Below are 17602 nucleotides of genomic sequence, written 5' to 3'. Positions count from 1 at the left end.
TATCGTACCCGTCTTTCGCCGCGCGGACGTGGTTCGACGTGGTCGTGATCGGTTTTTCATTCCGGTAGAACGAATTTTCGAGGATATCGAGCAGGACTATTCCGGTTTTCGAGGATTGTAATTGGAGGTTTTTGGAAGTAGGGTTGGGCTTTCGCCGAGGAAGCTTCTCTTTTTTGTTGTTTTGAGGTGGGGGAGGGTGGGGAGGGTTTTTTTGGTTTAAAGAGGTGAGGGGCGAGAGGTGACACGAGGGGGGAGGAGGATCGAGGGATCCAGCGATCGACGAACCTGGATCGGATAGTGCTGGATAAGGATATAGATCCCCGCACTGACGGTGAGTGAACATTTTTATTTCGTTGGTTTGTTGAGGACGCGCTGGATTTCAGTAGTGAGTTCGATGAGTGTGGATGTTGATCGTTGGTTGATGAAAGGTGGATTGGATTTGTGGAATGTGGTTCGGGAATTCGGCAGAGTTTTGGTGTAATGGGGCGGTTTTTCTTCAGGGAGATGGAGAGTTTCGAGGAAGGATTTTGCTAGAATTTTTTGGAGAAATGTGGATTTAGGGGATGATTGAGTTTTTATCGAAGGAAAATTGATGTTTTACAATAATGACTAGGGAGAATGAGGAGTATTATTGATAATTTCATTTTTTTCGTTGTTTCATTGTCAAAGGGGGATCTGAGAAACTAGATGGAATGTAAAGTAAAATGGAAATGAATATTGATCATACGACTCAATTGTTATGTATTAAAATCACTGATGAAACATAGAAGTTTCTGTTAAATTGTAGTTCTTGTGGAGTACGTAAAAAATATGTTTAATATTTTCACTAGAAAATGAAAAATAATCAGAAAATGTTTCAAGAATTCTTATCTTTCACTTTGCTCCTCTTTATTTCACTAGAAACATAGTGGAAATAACAATTATTCTGTTAAAAGCTTTGAAAATCCGAAAACGATCAAATTTCTTGAAAATCTTCAATGTTTCTAAGTCTTCAAAAGTCTCTGGAAGTTTTAAAAATCTTGTAAGTTTGGAAAGCTTGTGTAGTTTGGAAGTTTGAAAACAGCTCAAAATCCTTGAAAGTCTACGAATGAATTGAAATCCTTGAAAGTATCCAAAAAGTAGGACGGTTCGAAACATCGAAGGGCTTCGAAAATATGAGAAAACTTTAAAAATTGTAGAAACTCTAAAAAATTTGAATGTTTCGAAAACTTTAGAAGTTTTTGGAACTTTAAATATCCACAACGTTTAAGAACTTTTAAAGTTCACAGCATTCTAAAAGTCTTAAAATAGAATTTTACTTCAAAACCGTAAATTATGGCCTTAAAACTAACAATTATATATTTATTTAAAGCTCGGTGTGACGAAATTTTCAATGACGCTTAACAATGTTTCCATTTTCTTTGAAACACGATAAAACCGGTAACACAGTATACAAATTTTTATAAACTAGGTTATACAAATGTATATTTCCGTAAAGTGTCACAGTTTAACAATAATATTCGAAAGATTTCAAAGTATATCGACAATCACACACGATTTCCTCTCATCTTTTTCACTCTCCACTGACATTCATAATTAATCGAGTACGCTTAAGTTGATTTTTGTTCGATATCTTGGTTCTCCGATTATTTAACATGCGAATAATTGATTCCTCGAATCTCATCGACGCGCTACGCTATCGGGGAAGACGTTTCGCGAGTGAAAAAACCGGAAGTATGAAGTTCGACGAAGGAACGAAGAACGACTTTTATAAACGTGATCGAGATGAGCGACGTAGCTCGAAGAAAAAAGAGCGGCGAGACAGATATTGCTTGAACGAGGCGTTCTTCCTCTCTAAACAGGAATACCCTAATGATAAAAATGATCGGACAAGGTACGTAGATGATTCTAAAACGGGCTAACGTGGAAGTGGAACGGGTTTAATAAGATAGATAGAAATCTTAGGACTTCCCATCGAACTCCTCTATGCAAAAATGAAGAAGACGAACAATTAAAAATTTGAAATTATTCCTAGGTAACTCCGGCAATGTTGTTTCTTTCATTTTCATACTTTTCTTGTATCTTCCCGTATTTTTCCTTTCGTATATTTTTCCTGGTCTTGCAGTTTCTGATTATTATGCATTCCCCGTACAATTCAGATGCCCAAGTACGAAGAAAATAATGAAAATTTATATAGCAACATATAAATATCTTTACCTGTTTGGAATTTTGTGGGATCGTTGCTTAAGATAAGGTTACACTGTTCAACGAAATGGACGACACGATAAGAAACGAGTTCCCTTGCTAATACCCATGAAGTTGGAGAAACATTGACTTCCTCTCTTAATGATTCCAATCAGTTTATACTGAACGGTAAACAATATTGAACATTATTATATCTTATATGCTACATATGATTGCTCAAAAAGTCTATTCTTTAATACGTCAAGTATCCAATCAACCCCAGAAGTTCTGCATTAAGTTAATTCAAATTATAAAACATAAAATATTCCCACCAGTTATTTCTAAAAATTTTGTTAATCTTAAATTCTTTAACAATATTAAAGCAATACTCTTTCACATTCCATCGGAAATATTGATTTCTATTTAACCCGCAAATATAATAAATGTAATACATGTATCAAATATGATAAATACAAAATTATCTCGTGTGTATAGATAGATAACACTAGAACCGTTAATTTTTCTAAACCTGAATCGCGACAATCCAAAAATTGCATAAACATCCGGCGGTCTAGGGGATTGCAATAACTTAACGCGACTAACGCCGGTAGGCGGAATTTATGAGGCGTTAAAAAAACGGATAACGACAACCGAGAGACGCAGTGCGATAAAAAAAAAGAAAGAAGAAAAATATAGCGGGAAAAATCGCGCGGCCGGTAATTTAGCGTCGAATATATGCGAGACACGCGTGTGGCTGAGCGGGGATGAACTCTCTTGCTTTTATTGTGGGTGGAAGTCGCTAAAGTGTGCGTGGAAAAGAAAGGACAATGATAAGTGGACCATTTTCTATTAATTTTTGTTCTGAACTTGTTGAAAGATCCGTTGGATCATTCGTTGGATAATTTTTAATGATGATTTCTAATGTAATCATACTTACTGCACGTGGATCGAAGTGAAAAATTATTTTGCCATTCTCAGTGTTTTATCTTCAAAGAAACTGCACATTAACGAAAATCTTATGTGTTTCTGCATATTACTAATAGTGAAAAATACCGAAAAGATATAATCACGAAGAAAATCGTACTGTAACGGGTTGGTGTTCGAATTGTACGAAAGTGTCTAGCTTTTATAAAACTATGGAGGGTTTTTGAATCAGTCGTACTTTAATTATAATCAAGAATTGATTACAGTGCGAATGTTGAGCATAAGAATTATTCTTATATATAATATTCCATGTGAAAACAGTATGTTTATCAAAACAGTATAACAGAAAGTATACTGTCGAAGAAACACTTTCTTCTTCATCACTACGCAGTTGCCATTATTTCACATGGAATGCAAAAACAAAATTCTAAAAAAACTACTTTACATTGCTTCAAAATTTACACCATGTTACAGAAACATTCTCAAACACACAATCCACCCAAAACATAGTTCTACAAACGCTATCCCCAACAATTTCCACTTATTCCTACAGATAATATTTCACCTACAAATTGTCCACGTTATCGTGACTCCAAAGGTAAATCAACGGTTCCCGCGACCCGTTCGGCTTCCTAGGAGCGAAACTTCCAAAATTCGGCGACGGAACCTCCGGTATGACTCTCCCCGTGTCGCGCGGGGCCACCGCGGCGCGTCGTCCGCGACGACGGCCCGTTTAAACGGTGCGTGTAGGTACACGCGAGAAAGAGGGAGACCAGAGGTGGAGCACTAAGGACAGACAGACAGACAGAGAGACAGCGAGTGTGAGTTTAGATGAGGCGGGGCCGGGGAGAGGGGTTTCCGGCGAGCGTTAACAGAGTAACAGAGTGATGTAATGAGGCCCGGAAGCAGGCAATTTGCCGGCCGCGGCGGCCGCAGTTGCGCGAGACAACCTGCCCGTAGTACCTTCTTCTTTGATATCGGGTCCGGCCTCTTCTGGATCGGATATCTCCGAGCAACCCCCGTGTGTCGCTAACGCTGCCACGAGTGCGTGTCTATGCCGCTCGGCCGATCGCGGCGAACGCGGGGCCCGTAGTTCTCGCGTTTTCGACGTCTGCCACCCTAAAAATCGCGTCTCGCGACTCGCGGATACGCTCCTCGCCACTCGAACGAAGATCTCAGCATTCTCTACTGTCCGAGAAACCAGAACCTCCAGTCCATTCGTCGTTTCTCTTCGAAGCTTTTCGATGAAATTCGGTTTTTCCGCTGGAATCCGCGTTTTCGAAGCATTGGATTGAAGCTGGAGATCAAGGGAACTGAAGCTGTAGCTGGAAACTTAAGAGGATCTTCTTTGGCCCCTGAAAAAGGATGACGAGAAGAGTCGAAGAAGCGAGATTCAATTGTACTTAGCGGAGGAATTGTGCTGGAGGAGCGAAGAATAATTGGAGAGGCTCTATCTGGAGAATAGAGGATTTAGAGCTGATCAAGGGGACACGTAGCGAGTGCGCTCGGCTGAGGTGTACGTGAAAGTGTGTGTGGGGGGGGGGGGGGGGGAGTGAGCCACCGGGGGCGAGGAGGGGGCCGGGTACATTGATTGCGGAGGATGATCGTAAGATAGAGGAGGAATTGTGAGTGGAACCGTGGAAATGGGTTTTGTGTCGAGAGGTCGTGGCTGTGGAGGGAGGAACGTTGTGAGACGTCTAGTTGGATGAAGTGTGTACAATAATACGGAGAATATGGAATGAGATGGAATAAATTCGAATGAGACTAGGATTGAATAGACGAAATTGTAATTGAACGTGTGGGTATATATTATGGAGAAAAACGTGGAGACGATGAAAAGGAGTCACTTGGTATTAGAGTGAAAATGTTGGAATCTTGAAGAAAGGAGGATATTGATGAAATCAAGATAATCTTCATTGTAAAAGGAAGAGAAAAGATACCAGTAACCGTAGATTTGATTATAGTATATAGGATAAGTGAAAGATGCAGCCCGTATTACGATATACCAAATGATAGTGATCAGTGGCTGGAAATTAGCATAATTTATTGATGCGACTGTCTAATACAGGTGATTATACTGAATGGTTATTAAATACAATAGGAACCCTGGGCAATATTTTACTGTTTCCAATATTAAACTCTGGTTTAACATGATCCTTCTGGAATAACGATCTTCGAATCGTTAGACCCTTGTTAATTTGAATTTTAAGTATGCATCATAATTATTGGAGAACAATTTGTAGCGCTATCTCGCGGAATATAACGAGCATTGTGGAATCTTCGGCCAAAACCCAATTTCTTTGGGACATTGGTTACTCTAATGTAAAATTCTAATTAAGTGTCGGAATTATTTCTAACCAATTTTCTGCGTAATTTACTATTAATTATCAATCAATTGAAATATCAGATGTCTAACAAATAAATAAAACCTAATCAAACAAACACTTCAATAGATTAGTAATGTTGTCCGCATAAGTTCCACAACGTTAAATTGAAAAATTCAGTAAAACAACAATTATCAATTCTCCTAACACCATACTCTAATCGACTAAATCAACATACTCCAAAGAAACAGCTTAATCCCTCCATGAAGCTACGATGGAAATTACAAAATACATCGTCCATTTACTTTCTCCAAACGCCAAGTACCACACTACTTAACCATAAACGAAGTCAAAGTACTAAAACCATAAAACAAAAGAAAGTCTGCAGTGCATCCTCAAACTGCAGTATCACTTTCAGAATCTTCCTTCGTTCTCTCCCATAATCTTTAAATCTCTTTAAAAAAGTCTTCTCAACAACATCCAACGAATTCATTAAAACGTCGAAACCTATCTTAAAAGAAAAAAGAACGTAACGCTGATCAACTGAACTTGCCACGCAGCGGATGATCGTCCGGTCATAGAAAAGCGATCGTGGAAAATCGCGGGCGGCCATTGAGCGTAGCGGGTCTCGTTGACGGGACGCGGAAACCGTATACTCGCGGTCCGCCGGAGGTGCACCGTGATTATGTGACAGTTTTGTGAACGTGATTAAATTGACCTCGATACATTGTGGACATCCGCGCGTATCTGAACCGGCGCGTTGCTCGCGCGTTCCTCGCGGCTGTTTGCTTGTTTCTATCTCTCCGGTGAATCTATACGTACATATATAAGTATATATCCTGTGTATACGTGCAAGTATATAGCAGAAATATACCGAGTGGAACTGACTTACGAAATATCCCCGAGATACGCGATCTTTGATATCCCGAGAGAAAAAAGTGCACACGCGTTTATCCTCTACGCTGAGCTTCTACGATCGATGATCGGCGTATTCGGCGCGCAGCTCGCGTTTCATCGTGGAAATCGTCGCGGCGGCCGCGCCAGGTAACACCGCTCCCGCCATTCTTATTCTGGTCATTGTTCGCGTCCGGTCCGGGGAAAATAATTTATGTAACTCGCCCGGGGAGGAAGCGGTAGATTTCGCGGCTCGAAAGGAGAGACGAGTAAGAGGATCCTTTGTGGGTCGCGGGGAGCGAGGCGTGATGTATAGCGGCCGAGGAAATTATTCGAAATTCGCGATGTTTAAGATGATTGATACTGCCGTTTGTTTCGGTAACTGTGTTTGGGGCGATAACGTGTTGTTTCATGCGACACGCGTTTAGTTAATGAGACATTTTGAGGAATGTGGGGGAAACGTGTTGATAGTCTGAGTATCATCCTGTATATTAGGTTTTTAGTGGGAGTTTGTGTAATACTGGTTTGACTTTTTTTTAGAGTAGGAATTTCTAGTTATTGGGAATGTTAAATGTTCGTAACAAATGTTTAATGTGTTCGAAGCTAAGAGAAGATTTACAAGACGATTTATTAACGAAGCATTCCTGCACTTATATGTATATATTTTTATTGTGATTGTTCTCATTTAAAGATCATTTTCAAAGAATATGAACGATGTAACACTGAAATTTGATAGTCGGACAACTAACGAAGCATTCCTGTACTATGCCATATAGTTGTAATTTGTAACACTATCTTACATTTTGCATAATTAGAATGTTTGTTGGTCTGCCTCTAATATATTTCAATGACATGGTTTACTATCGAACCAATACTGTACACAAATATATTACAACCACAGATACAACTATAGATAAGTCTCACTCAAGAATGAGGTTCATAGCTGAAAACCTTCAATATATCAACGCGAAGTTAAACGATCGAACTATTTATGAATCGTTACCGCATATAAATATCTGGTTAAAATTTGTTAATTCTTCGGATTCATTCTGCGAAAAGATCGTGTCGTTTCGAATCTATGCAAATCCTTTCTCGTGCTATCACTTTCGGAACTCCGATAAACGAGATAAGTCGGAGATCCCGTCGATGAAATGTAGATCAGCTGGCAGATGCACGACGGACGGCTAAATTACGGACAGATCGATTACAAGTTCCTGGTTGTTACGTGCACGTAATCCACCTCCAGTTAGTCGTTAATTCGCCGATATCTCCTCGGGCTCTTCCTTCCACGCGATGGATCTGGATTCTGGCTGAGAAGCGCCGTCCCAACTTGCCTCGTAACTACTCAAGCAATTTTAGCTGGGAAACTCTGATAGTGAAAATATTTTCAAATAAAAATCATTTGAACGTGAAAAACTTAATTTGGGGATCTTGATAAAACCTTCAGGCAATAACTATATTCGCAGCGTTTTCGCCTCTTAAATTGGAAACATTTTTTAATTGTTATTAAACAATTAAAATTACGTGCTTAACTACCTTTTTTAATATTGAAATAGGTCAGTAGATTCAATGTAAGTCATACTTCTTTTAATATTCGATTCTACGGTGTAACATTCAAAACATAAGAGAATCATGTTTAACCTTTATTTTCTTCATATTTATTAAAAACGAAATAAAGATCTAATAAATCTAAACTTTTTAACTATTTTACCTTTTCAATCTTTGCAAATTTATAAAATATAAACATTAAATATCGAACAATATTTTTGTTTAACGATCTCGACTATTGTTTCCTCTAAGAAAAGATCAACATAGAATATTCTAAAGTTCGTATAATCATGAGGAATAATAATGTTTTCTTGTAAGCGAATTATTTCAATCAACCGGGTGTATAAATGTCATCGATATCACGCGAGACATAATTGCCCGACGTCTGGAGACGCGATCATGTCCCCTCCGTAATGTATTCACCGCTCCGTCCGCGAGCAAGAAACTTTCTTGCGCACACGCTCATTCGATTTAATTCGATCGTGACTTTACCGGATGCTTCGAGGGTCCTTTAATGATCCTTAACGACGCTGCCTACTGTACGCAAGTGCTGTCGACAGTTCAAGTAACTCACACTTGCCCGGTTAGCACCGTTCATTGTCTGCGGATTACATTTTTCCCTTTGCGATACGCCGCCGTGACGGAGATTAACGCGCGATTCGCGTTAGATAGCGTCTTTCAGAAACTGAAAAACGCTCGTCGATTCTTGTCAGACTGTACCAAGAAGCCATTAATTTCAAGCAACGAGACTGCGACTTTCATGCGTTCCTTCTTTCGGCGATTACGAAATTACTTGAAATTTGAGGATTCATTGTAAGGGAGTATTAGAGAACTCATTGCAAAATTTCAGATGAATTTTTTTCGTTTTCTGCGTGTTAGTGGATCACAATACAATAGTAGGACTACGTAATAGGGTTGACCGATGCGAATCGGATTAGTTCAGATTTAACAGCGAAAAACTAATAATTAAAACTGCGAATGAAAATTTGTTCAATTTTGTTATTACCGCACATTGAGCTTCAACATCAGTAAAAAAATTTTGAAAACTAAAAATCTTCATTTTACAAGTAAAAAAACTGAAAAGTGAAAATTATCAGATTCGCCCCAAATTCCTACTTACATTAGAACTTTGGTTAATCATTTTTTTATCGCCCATGAGAAACTGTTATTGAACCGAACTAAAATTTCATTTCATATATTGAAGTTCTATGTTCTAGTGAACAAAGACACTATTTCTAAAAATAGTCTCCACCTCTTATTTCAAAACTCATGGAACAAGTATTAATTAAAAAACATAGATGAAAAGCTACATACAAGATCCAAATATTTTTGTAATCTCTGGAACTTTAGAACATTTACCTTTAATAAGAAAATTAATATTTCCATCGACAATGAAGTAAAAAAACGAAAAATACTTGTTTTCAGGGGCTCTTTGGTGATGTACGACAGCGCTAGCTGTTCGTACGCAGGTGCGCTCGAGTTAAAGGGAGCCTCCGGAGCCGGAGCCGCGGCCGCGGCCGCAGGTGTTACCGCGGCCGGCGTCAAGCAGGAAAACTGGCCGTACCGCGGTCTAACCTGCGGTAGCACCTTTCAGAGGCTCAAGGAAAGCGTCGACAAGGCGAAACAGGCTCTGGCCGATCGCGGAGGCTACCTTTCCGGAGCTTTCTCGCCCCCACCACGTGCCAATCCATCCGCCATTTCGCCAACCGCCTCCATCACAGGTGGGTAATTTTATATTTTACATATCCGCATGAATCTTTAGCAATTTTGTCGTTTAACTGCGTCACCGTATGATCTATCTTTTGATTTGATTCTTAAGGATTACTTTATTATCTAATAATTTAATTATTAATTTACTGCCTTTTTGAGACTGAAAAGTCATACATAACCTTGCAAGTGACCAAGGTTTTAAATTATTTTCAATGATTTTATTTCACCTTTGAAACTAGAATAGAAAGGTGTGAAATAGTAAGAAAATATTTATATTTGTAATGTAATTATGAAAGAAAAAGATATTGTTGAGATGAATGTAGTCTTTGACCAAGGCGCAAAAATTTACTTATATAAAAGAGTGTGTTTAAATACATAAGCATAAAACAGAAGTTACCTTAAGGATACATGGTAATTACAGTGGGAAATTAACGAAAATGGCACTTTAAAGTACCATTATCAGGCACAAGATGTTCAGAATGAAAATATATAATGTGTACACTGTTCAAGGTTTCAAACAGCATTTCACTCGAAAATCAGCACTGATTATTCTTCACGTTACCAGCATTTAATTCAGTTTGCGTGCGACGAACGTAACGTTGTTGTAATTATTATAAACGCGGAATACCCGCAGCCCGATAATTACAGGCCAATTCGAAACCCGTTCCCTCGGTTAACGGAGGACGTTCCATGAACGAGCCTCGACGCTCCTGTCGATACGTCGATGAAATTGCGATAATCAGAGCCTGCCTGAAATAATGATCCGCGAACCGTGCACGATCACGAGACCCTATTTTTTCCTCGACATTCTTGCGTTGCCAATCAAAGATATAATTCTTTTCAACAAAATTGAAAGGTCACAATTAGAAACTTTTAATCAACACTGCGGCAATCTTTAGGAAATCTAAACATTTGAAATATTATCGAAAAATAGGAACGTATGAAATAGTAATATGATGATAGTAACAATATTAACATGGAATAGTAACAATAGTAACATAAAATAATAAGTTTAACATAAATAATAAGCAAATCTTATGCCTTTATCAAATTTGAAAGTATGTTCGGGGAAAATAGAATTAAATGGAACTAAATGGAAGAAGATTAAATAAAATAAATAAAATATAATAACCGTTAAAAGATTAAGATACCGGAAGAAAATTGAAACAATGTTTTGTTTTTTCAATAACCTAATTACTTGTTGTGTGACGCTACGAGATTCCGCAGACAGAAAGTGAAACGTTAAAGAGGTGAAGCGCGACGTTACGGAGGGTAGAAGGTAGTAGTTGAATATCGCTGTGGAAAAGAATGATTTCTTTTTTCCTGGTGGCAGGGCAGCAAGCTGCCGTTGGACACGCATCGAAGTCGGACAAGTTAACCTGGCCAGAACGACGTTTCCGATGGTAACAGTGGGTGTCACGCGAACACGCGTGGAAAAGCACACGCGACTCGATTACGCGCAAGCTCGTGTCGGCCTGGAATGGTACAGAGCCCAGCTAGAGATAAACTTCTGTTCTAATGATTATTCAAATTGAAACTTTTATCTGATTCTCTTGCAGCTTTCTCCTTGCGTTTTATTTTGAAGCGTGATTGATGTATACGAAGTGTTCTGGAAAAAGGAAGGAACCTAGATACTTTATTTTTAACGCTGGATCTAGTAAAAAATTGAAGTCACTAATTTATATTATATAAATTGGAAGTGCATATTTGTCGATATTTTGATTGATTTGTGTCTTAATTGTATTTTACTGTGGTAAGATCTGTTTTACAATGACTGAATTACAATTTTTGTTTGCAGTGTTAATATTTTTAATTCTGTTCACTATTCGAAATTATTAGAAATAAACAAAAAGTTTAATAGTAATTTTAAATAATTTTACGCAATTTAATAGTAAATAAAGTAATCACTAGAACGTGTATCTTTATTTTATCTATTTTTTTCATATAATATTATATTGTTTAAAGGTCTACATTTTTTATGTACTTTTTGTTTTGTTTTCGATACGTAGAAGTAAACATGTGTTCATGAAAGGATTCATGTGACTCAAATCGACCGCAATCGAAAGGTTAACACGATTGACCGACACAATTGCCCTAAGTCACTCCTTTTCTCACGGCTTTAACGAATTCAGGGATCTAATCAAACGTTTCCATCTTGACGTTTCTCGTGATCGCACGTAGCAATTTTAGCACTTTTCTCACGTTGTTGCTTATTACCTGAACGTGGCTCGATCGTGTCACGGCAAATAAGCTTGACATTACAAAAAGTATCTCAACAGAACTATAAGTGTTCTACCCGTGACTTAGATTTGGCTCATTATAAACTAATTTAGCCAGGAACAGTGTTACACGATAAAAACGTTTATGTAAATTAAATTACATTCGAGTTAATCGCTTTTCCCATATCTTGAGTCCCTAAACGTTCTATACTACTCAGGAAATAATGACGTTGACATCTTAATATTTTATAATTCTTACGATTCTAAATTATTTTTAGTTTTCAGCTTTTTCAAATTAATCAACAAGCTGAATGATAGAATTTATCCTCACAAAATCAATAAACATTCACGTTCTTTTTAACCATTTATCAGCTTCCAGTTTTATAAAAATTTCAAGGTGTAGATTTCCAGGAAACAGCAGTAAAAATAACTGTCTCCATTGATATAAATAATCTTTAACTCTTAAACAAACTTCTCTCAAAGGACAAATCAATCCCAATATTTTTGACTACCTTTTATTATCACATTAACAACAAACTACCCCTTCATTATTTGTATATTTATACATACACCCTTAAAAAAATAACAAGCTACCTTTTTCTAAAGCAACAATCTCGAAAAACAAACCACGAAAGTGATACTCAAAACTAAATTCACCCCAAAAAGAAAAATTCAAAAAATATCTAAAAAACATCACCAACAAAAAAAAACACCCTATCCTCTTACTCTCACTATTCCTCCTCCAAAAAATAAATCAACCTCTAAGAAGAGTCCCAAAAATGTCTAAATCCCTTTCGAAGAATCTCTTTTCAACCCGGAGGTTGCCCAGGCGCAGCACCAGTGGATTCTAAGATGCATGCCATCGACCGGCCTCGATAAAACGGGAAGAGAAGGGAAAAGAGGAAGAGCGAATCGCGGGCAGGGGTGAGGAAAATCTCGGGGCGCGATAATTTGTCAGCCGGTGCCGGCCGCGATACCGGGCGGCCTGACTGTTGCTCTTCGTTGTCGCCGATTTCCGATTGTTTTTTTAAAACGGCGCTCGCCGGGGACATTAATTACCCGGCCGGTGTAAATCACGTTATCTGCCGCCCACGCCCCCGGCGCGGCTCGGCGCGGCGCGATGGCCGGGAGCAACGTTGCGCGAGGGTTGCACCGCTGCCAACCGAGCAAAACGGTCGTCGACTGCTTTCCACGACCACACCAATATCCTGCTCGTTCCTCGGAAATTTATCGGCCACGGGCTCTCTGCGAACCTTTCCGCACCACGCTCTACGGGTTTCCGTCTTTTTGACGATCTTAAAGGAAGGAGAATGATTTTCGTATTTCGAGGAAATAATATTTAGTAATTGCTTTCGATTCATATTCGTATGCAAATTATGTTGATGCTGTATGATCTGTTTTGGTTTAGTTAGATTTGGACGTGACTGTTATTAAAGTTGTTTTTGGTTTATGTTGCTTTGGTTATGTTTGTTAATGGCTTGGTATTTGAAGAAATGGTTTTTGATTAAGGTTGCGCTTACTGTTGTATAATATCTTGTTGTTGCATATGAATAAGATGGTAGAAATATAATTATATTCCTCGTAGTTGATGAAACAGTTCTTTCGATTGTTAAATCTGATAAAAAGTGTCAAAATGCAAATCGCGATAAACTAAACACCTACGCTACACTGAAGCTTTTAAAATTGAATAAAACCCAAAGTACAGCAAAAATGAACAAAATTTCATTTTAGTTTCTCATTTCGCAAAACCTTTATCGAAGAAAATAACAGTTCACATAATTACTGCTTGTTCAAATTCCTTTCTAAAAATCTAAATTCATACACTCCGGCAACCGTCACACATGAACATAGCACGAATCTAATACCCGAAAATATCCTACCCGTCGAAAATACGAAAAACTTCTTAATTAAAAAGACGAAAAGCAAGACGTCCTTCCCTTTCGCCACCTCGTCAGCAAAGAAGAGAAAAAATATTAATCGATCGCGAGATTATCACGGGGTCTCGGGGTAACGCGGAGGCGTCTTGGGTAGCCGAAAACTTTTTTTCACCGGGGAAGGTTAGGGGTAGGACTGGGGCTGTATGGTGAATCGTCTGTCCTCGTGCAAGATGGTGGGTCGATGATGGCGGCGTAGTCGCGAAAATGTTGGATGACAAGGGAGGAGGAGCGGTTAGGGGTTAGCCGGGAACGTATCCATGACGACCGACCGCCCCGCGAATCGCCACCCTCGGAGAATCCCGGATGCACCCCTCGGCATCCCAGCATCCCTCCTGACGGCGGCTCTCTACCCTCTGCAACCCTCAACGGCTTGAGGCTCGGCTCTATCTGACCCTGCACGCGGCCCTCCGCATGCTTCACGCTCGGCTACTTTGATTTTAGTCTGCGATCGTTCCGTGGCAATGATCTACAGGGTGTTCCGTTTAGAAGGTTCAGAGTGGTTTTTTTTAACACCAATCATACCGACACTTTTCGCATCAGAACCAGTCAAATAACTGGATACAAAATAAACTTAAAGAAAGTAGATGATAAATGTTTTTTAGTGGACACAAACGAAAGGAAAGAGGCAAATTGGAGAACTGATTAAGCACGCAAGATAGGAATTGATAGAAAGTTCGATGAATAATGGAAATCGCGGAATTTTAAATCCGGTCTTTTGACCCGTTCTCGGTACGGTTAATGTTAAAAAAGTATGATCATTTTAACTGAGTTCTTATTGACTTCTGAATTATTGAATCGTTGACATTTCTGTGTTGAAAAAGTGTACATTTGTTTGTGTGTATTGAGTGAGCACGTGTTATGAAATACCCTATAGAGTATCGTTGCGCTTTCTTATTTTACGCTTTCTCCTCGCTCAATTATTTTCATTTTATGTGAATACATTTCGTGGCAGTGTTCTACAGGGCGTTTCATTTGTAAAGATGAAAATTGAAGATTTAACGATATACAAAAGTGGGATTTGATTATGTTCTTACTAGAAGTATGGACACTTCTGTAGTAAAAAAAAATGTATAATTATTTATGTATTTTGAAAGAGACCGCATGTTATGAAACAGCCTATAGAATATCGTTATATTTCTTCGTTCCTCGTTGAGAATTCATATCTATCGGAATTAGAATCGGTATTCAATGTTTATATATATATTCCCTACATGGCCACGTTAAAAAGCACTTCTCCCTCGATCCACGTGCCCTTTATCAATTTAATGCAGACATTCGAAGGCGAAAACATAGAAATTCCATCGATTGGACATTGAAGCACGCCGCAAATAACCGTAGAAAAGTAGTTTCCCGTTAAGCGGATTCGTTTCGTGCTCGATCGGTCCATTATAACATGTCGGATATTGTGTCAGTGTGTCCGAAGGCGGTGCATGTATTTAATGTTCGCCGGTCGAGCACCATCCCGCCTTGTTTGCGCTGGTAATTGATGTTTGACAAAATGAGGTGACGCGCATGCCGGCGACGCGCTGTTTGCCCGGCCGCAAACGGCCGCGGGTTAGCCCTTTTAAGGCTTGCAGGACTTAACGCCGCTCGCTGTTCGATCGCTCCACGCTTGACTGAACTAGGACTGAAACCATGGGACACTTATATAGAGTGGTACAAAATTAAGAGACATTTAATTAAGATCAACACTGGCGTGATTTCAAATATACATTAAAACATACATCATGATATTGGTGCAGATATAACAATAAAAAAAGTATTTCAATTTGCAAGTATTTTTGTGGAGGATATACAGGTCATTTCGAGATTTCAGATTATAATATGAAATTTTTCGTATATAAGTCTTATTAAATGAAAGATTCTTTCTTGCATTGAGAGATTATTCTTATGTGGAATTATGTGAATATTTTAACGTAATAAATATACAGACTGTTTAAAAGTTGAAGTTCTATGCAGAACTACCTAATAACGTCCCAAAACGACGGTATACGATTTGTTGTATTTTTAAAATTAGAAGACCTTAGCACATTATATACTTTTTTATAAAAAATGTGCAGAAGAATATCAGTAAACATATATGCTAAAAGGAGACAATAGAGAAATATAATAACCGCAGAAACAATTACGGTCTTCGGTATTATGTCCATCGATGGTTGCGCGACACTTGACACGGGGCAAGGAAGACGAGTCTTCCGGCGACAGGGAACAACCGGGCAATTAAAGCTCAGAAAAGTATCGCTGCTGACACTTTCGTGCCCTCGACCGGAAAACGTCAGAACGCCTACACTTTATGTGACCGAGGGTAATGTTACCTCTCATCTGTCTAATTGCACGGAATGGGGTACCACCCGGGACAAACGATGCAGCATAAAAGAGAGGCCCGCCTCTCGCACCCTTTACACCAATTTCACCTACACACAGCGTGGGTGGAAAGATGCACAGGATGCAGCGTGTCCGTATTGTACATGCCGAAAAGTGGAGCAGTATTCCATGCGTCGTTAATACTCGCTAGATATCGAACCGTTATAAAACTTTCTGACAGAAACAACTGTCTGTGCTACTCGTTTCCTGAGTTTAATAAAAGACATAATCAAATATTTCTTGCATATTTATTACTGTTCTAACATCGATTATCAAAAAATATAGATAACTTTATAAGAAATTAAATAAGTCGATTTGGTAATATCTAAACTAAAATACAACCGAGTCGAAATCTTGATGAATCAACCAACTTATTTTATACAAATAAACTGCTCGTTCAATCGCTACAATCGACCATAAATTGTTTTTTTGTTTTCCTCTAACTTTCTTAAAACATAACCTGTACTCTTCTAGATTCTGATCAAACAATTATTAAATACTACTATGTATCAATTTCACACCCAGCAATATGTACCAAAAAATACAAAATGATTAATACGAATAGTAGGTTCAGCGTCACTCGCTCGCAAAGATTTGCCCCTTAGGTCGCGCAGTTTTCATCCGTGAAGGGAGGACCCGACAGTGACCAAGACGCGTTGATAATTGCCGGTATCGGTTAACCCGGGGTGACGGGGACTTGGGGGTAGTGGTTACGGGGTCTCGAGCAGCCCTTGCCGATCCCCGGCTGGTTCGGCCGTTCCCCTGACGGTGTGATCCCTTTTCGCCCTTCATCCGGGGAACCTTTGCGCGCCCCTTCGTTTCCGGCACCGGCAACTACGGCTGGTTCGACCCTCATTCCCAGCCTCAAGGGGTGACTAAGGTTCAGAGGATCGTAACTGTCTTCTCGGCCCTCGAGGAGGAAAAAAATGGAAAGAATACATTAAAGAAAATTCGGGGACGCTGGCGTGTCCGCATGACCCCGGACATCCGTCGAGGCTCACCCTTGAGGAGGGAATCTCCGAGTAACAACTCCTTACGCGGATTATCGAATTTTTGTCGGCGAATCGCTGTGAATATTCTTTCAATGATACAGACAGTGCGAAATATTTGGCGATTGGTTTAAACTTGTGTTAATCCTTTAAAGACTCACTGAATTTCAAAAACAGATAGAAAGAAATACCTGAACTTATATTAAATAATATTGTTCTTTTTAAACTACTATATAATAATTCTATATAATAATTTCTTTCCCCGAAATGTTAAATCAATTTTCAAGTTTGTAGTGAAATGCGCGTAATATGATTCATATAAAATTGGGGCGGAAAATATTAGCAATAACCAATGACATACACAATCCATCAAGTATAATTAATATCGAATCAATTCGTATGATGTCCAAACTGTATCTAATTTCAAAATTTCAACCACAACTACCCCCTGTAATTTTAATAATCCTAAAACAAAGATCTCTTCAACGGTCCCTTCAATTACCAGATAACTTCATTATCAAAATTCTCGC

General features: G+C 38.9%; 1 protein-coding gene across 3 annotated transcripts in view; it reads left to right on the top strand.

Annotated features, from left to right (window-relative positions):
* Positions 1–205: 205 nt before the first annotated feature.
* Ets65A (DNA-binding protein D-ETS-3) overlaps positions 206–17602 on the top strand; it is a 79977-nt gene continuing 62580 nt past the window's right edge. For 2 of the 3 annotated variants that reach the window (XM_076369241.1, XM_076369240.1), the window contains exons 1-2: positions 4650–5155; positions 9279–9574. In XM_076369241.1, the coding sequence (XP_076225356.1) occupies positions 9292–9574 (283 nt within the window). In that variant the 5' untranslated portion in view covers positions 4650–5155; positions 9279–9291. Of the gene's footprint in view, positions 332–4649; positions 5156–9278; positions 9575–17602 lie in introns of those variants that run through there. The other variant, XM_076369242.1, reaches the window with a different exon arrangement.

This window comes from Nomia melanderi, chromosome 7 (assembly GCF_051020985.1).
Source record: "Nomia melanderi isolate GNS246 chromosome 7, iyNomMela1, whole genome shotgun sequence".
In the NCBI taxonomy this organism is placed as follows: domain Eukaryota; kingdom Metazoa; phylum Arthropoda; class Insecta; order Hymenoptera; family Halictidae; genus Nomia; species Nomia melanderi.
This window is presented reverse-complemented; position numbering and strand designations above follow the sequence as displayed.